General features: G+C 37.4%; 1 protein-coding gene across 1 annotated transcript in view; it reads left to right on the top strand.

Annotated features, from left to right (window-relative positions):
• Window positions 1–354, top strand: part of LOC117178632 — an 81,277-nt gene extending 80,923 nt beyond the window's left edge. The window contains exon 3 of the mRNA XM_033370055.1: window positions 187–354. Within this exon, the coding sequence (XP_033225946.1) occupies window positions 187–354 (168 nt within the window). The remainder of the gene's footprint in view (window positions 1–186) is intronic.
• Window positions 355–1,987: the final 1,633 nt, after the last annotated feature.

Genomic DNA, 1,987 nt, shown 5'->3' with positions numbered 1-1,987 from the left:
TCATGCTATCTTCTATCAATAAAAAATCTTCTCTTTCGAAAGTGAATTTATCTGCATTTATTATTTGAAAAGGTTTTTGAGCGGGTTCAATTATGACAGCTTCTGCTCGAACTAAACGTCTAGTGGGTTTAGTGGCACATTGTGGGCATGCTAGAATGTAATCAGAAATTTGCGTAGTCATTCCAGGCCAATGATGTAATTTCTGGATTTCTTGCTTCATTTTGTCCAAGGCGAGATGTCCCTGCTCGTGTTGTCTGGCTATTATGTTCATTTGCATTTGGGGTTTACGTACAATGCGTGGATATGCGTCTTCGATTTTATAATGCGCCGTCAGATTTAATAATTTTAAAGTAATTAGAATGAAATGAACTGCTGCGTTGAATTCATTTAGATTTGACCAGTTTGTAATTTCTATTATCCTTGTACTTTCCGTTCTTTCATCTTTTTCAAATGACTTTTGCTAGGTCTAAGACACTTGTTATTGTGGTATACATAGAAGCGTTTATTTGTAGATCGGGATTGAGGTTTTTTACTACATAATATTTTGGGATTATTAATTGTAGTAGGTGCGAAAATCTTTCAGGTACGGAAGCTATTGGTATAGGTGTTGGAGCAAATTCTTTTAATCTATCTAAATTGTCCGTCAGATAGTTTTTTGTTTTCTCAATTCGCTTCTTGATTTCGTTGTCAGGCATTTCTCCTAGGATGATTCTTGTCTTCTTTATGTTGAAGGGAGTTTCTTCGATATCTTTGTCCGTTGACTGAGGTGGTGAGACAGATTCTTCTAAATCCTTTAGTATTTCATTGTAGAGAGGATTGTCGATGTTGGCATCTTTGAGAAATTCATCTAAATCAAAATCCATTATGGGACAGATTGGTGGTGATGAATGACTTGTGCTTGGTGCCGGTTCGGTTTCCTCTTGCACAGGGAATGCTCGACTTAGCGCGTCTGCATTTCCGTTTTTCTTTCCAGGTTTACATATAACCTCGATGTTATAATCAGTTAATTTCTGGGTTAGACGGAATAAACGCGATGATATGTTATCGTGCCTTGCTTTCAATAATCCCTTCAAAGGTTGGTGATCAGTGTAAACTTTAAAAGATTGACCATAAAGCAAGTGTCTATACTGTTTTATTCCCCATGTTACTGCTAACAATTCTTTTTCAGTAGTGGAATAGTTTCTTTCTGCAGGATTGAGACTTCTACTCGCATAACTGATCGGATGCTCTTTACCTTCTTCGTCCAATTGACTCAGGACTGCTCCGAGTTCTTCATTGGATGCATCAGTGCTAAGAATGAAAGGTTTCTTCACATCGGGGTGTCGAACTAGTGGGTAAATAGTTAAAAGTTTCTTGAGCTCCGAGAAGGATTTCTCACATTCCGTTGTCCATTGAAATTCTACATTTTTACCTTTTAGATGATTGATTGGATGAGCAATTTTCGCGAAATTTTTGATAAACTTCCTATAATATGATGCAAGCCCCATGAATTGTTCAACTTGCTTCCCGTTTGTTGGTGTTAGAAAGTTTAGAACTTTTTCCACATTCTTCTGTAGCGGGCGTATTCCTTCAGGTCCTACTGCGTGCCCGAGGTATTCCATTTCTCGCTCCATGTACTTGCACTTGTCAGGTTGCAAGACTAACTTTGTTTCTATTAGTCTTTGAAACACTGTTCTTAAATTTTCAAGATGTTCCTCTTCAGTTTTTCCTACTACTATTAAATCATCAAGGTAAATGAAACAGATGTTTCCTATCAAACCTTGTAATTTAAAATTCACATTTCTTTGGTAAGTTGCCGGGGCGTTAATTAGACCCATAGGCATTCTTACCCATTCCCAGTGGCTTTTGTGTGTTGAGAATGCTGTTTTATAGATATCTTCTTTGACAACTGCCACTTGATAGAATCCATTCGCCATGTCGAAACAAGACATAAACTTTGCTTGTCCCAACATGCATAGAATTTCTTCTATTGATGGTAACGGATAGT

This window comes from Belonocnema kinseyi, chromosome 8 (genome assembly GCF_010883055.1).
Source record: "Belonocnema kinseyi isolate 2016_QV_RU_SX_M_011 chromosome 8, B_treatae_v1, whole genome shotgun sequence".
NCBI classification, from domain to species: Eukaryota; Metazoa; Arthropoda; class Insecta; order Hymenoptera; family Cynipidae; genus Belonocnema; species Belonocnema kinseyi.
This window is presented reverse-complemented; position numbering and strand designations above follow the sequence as displayed.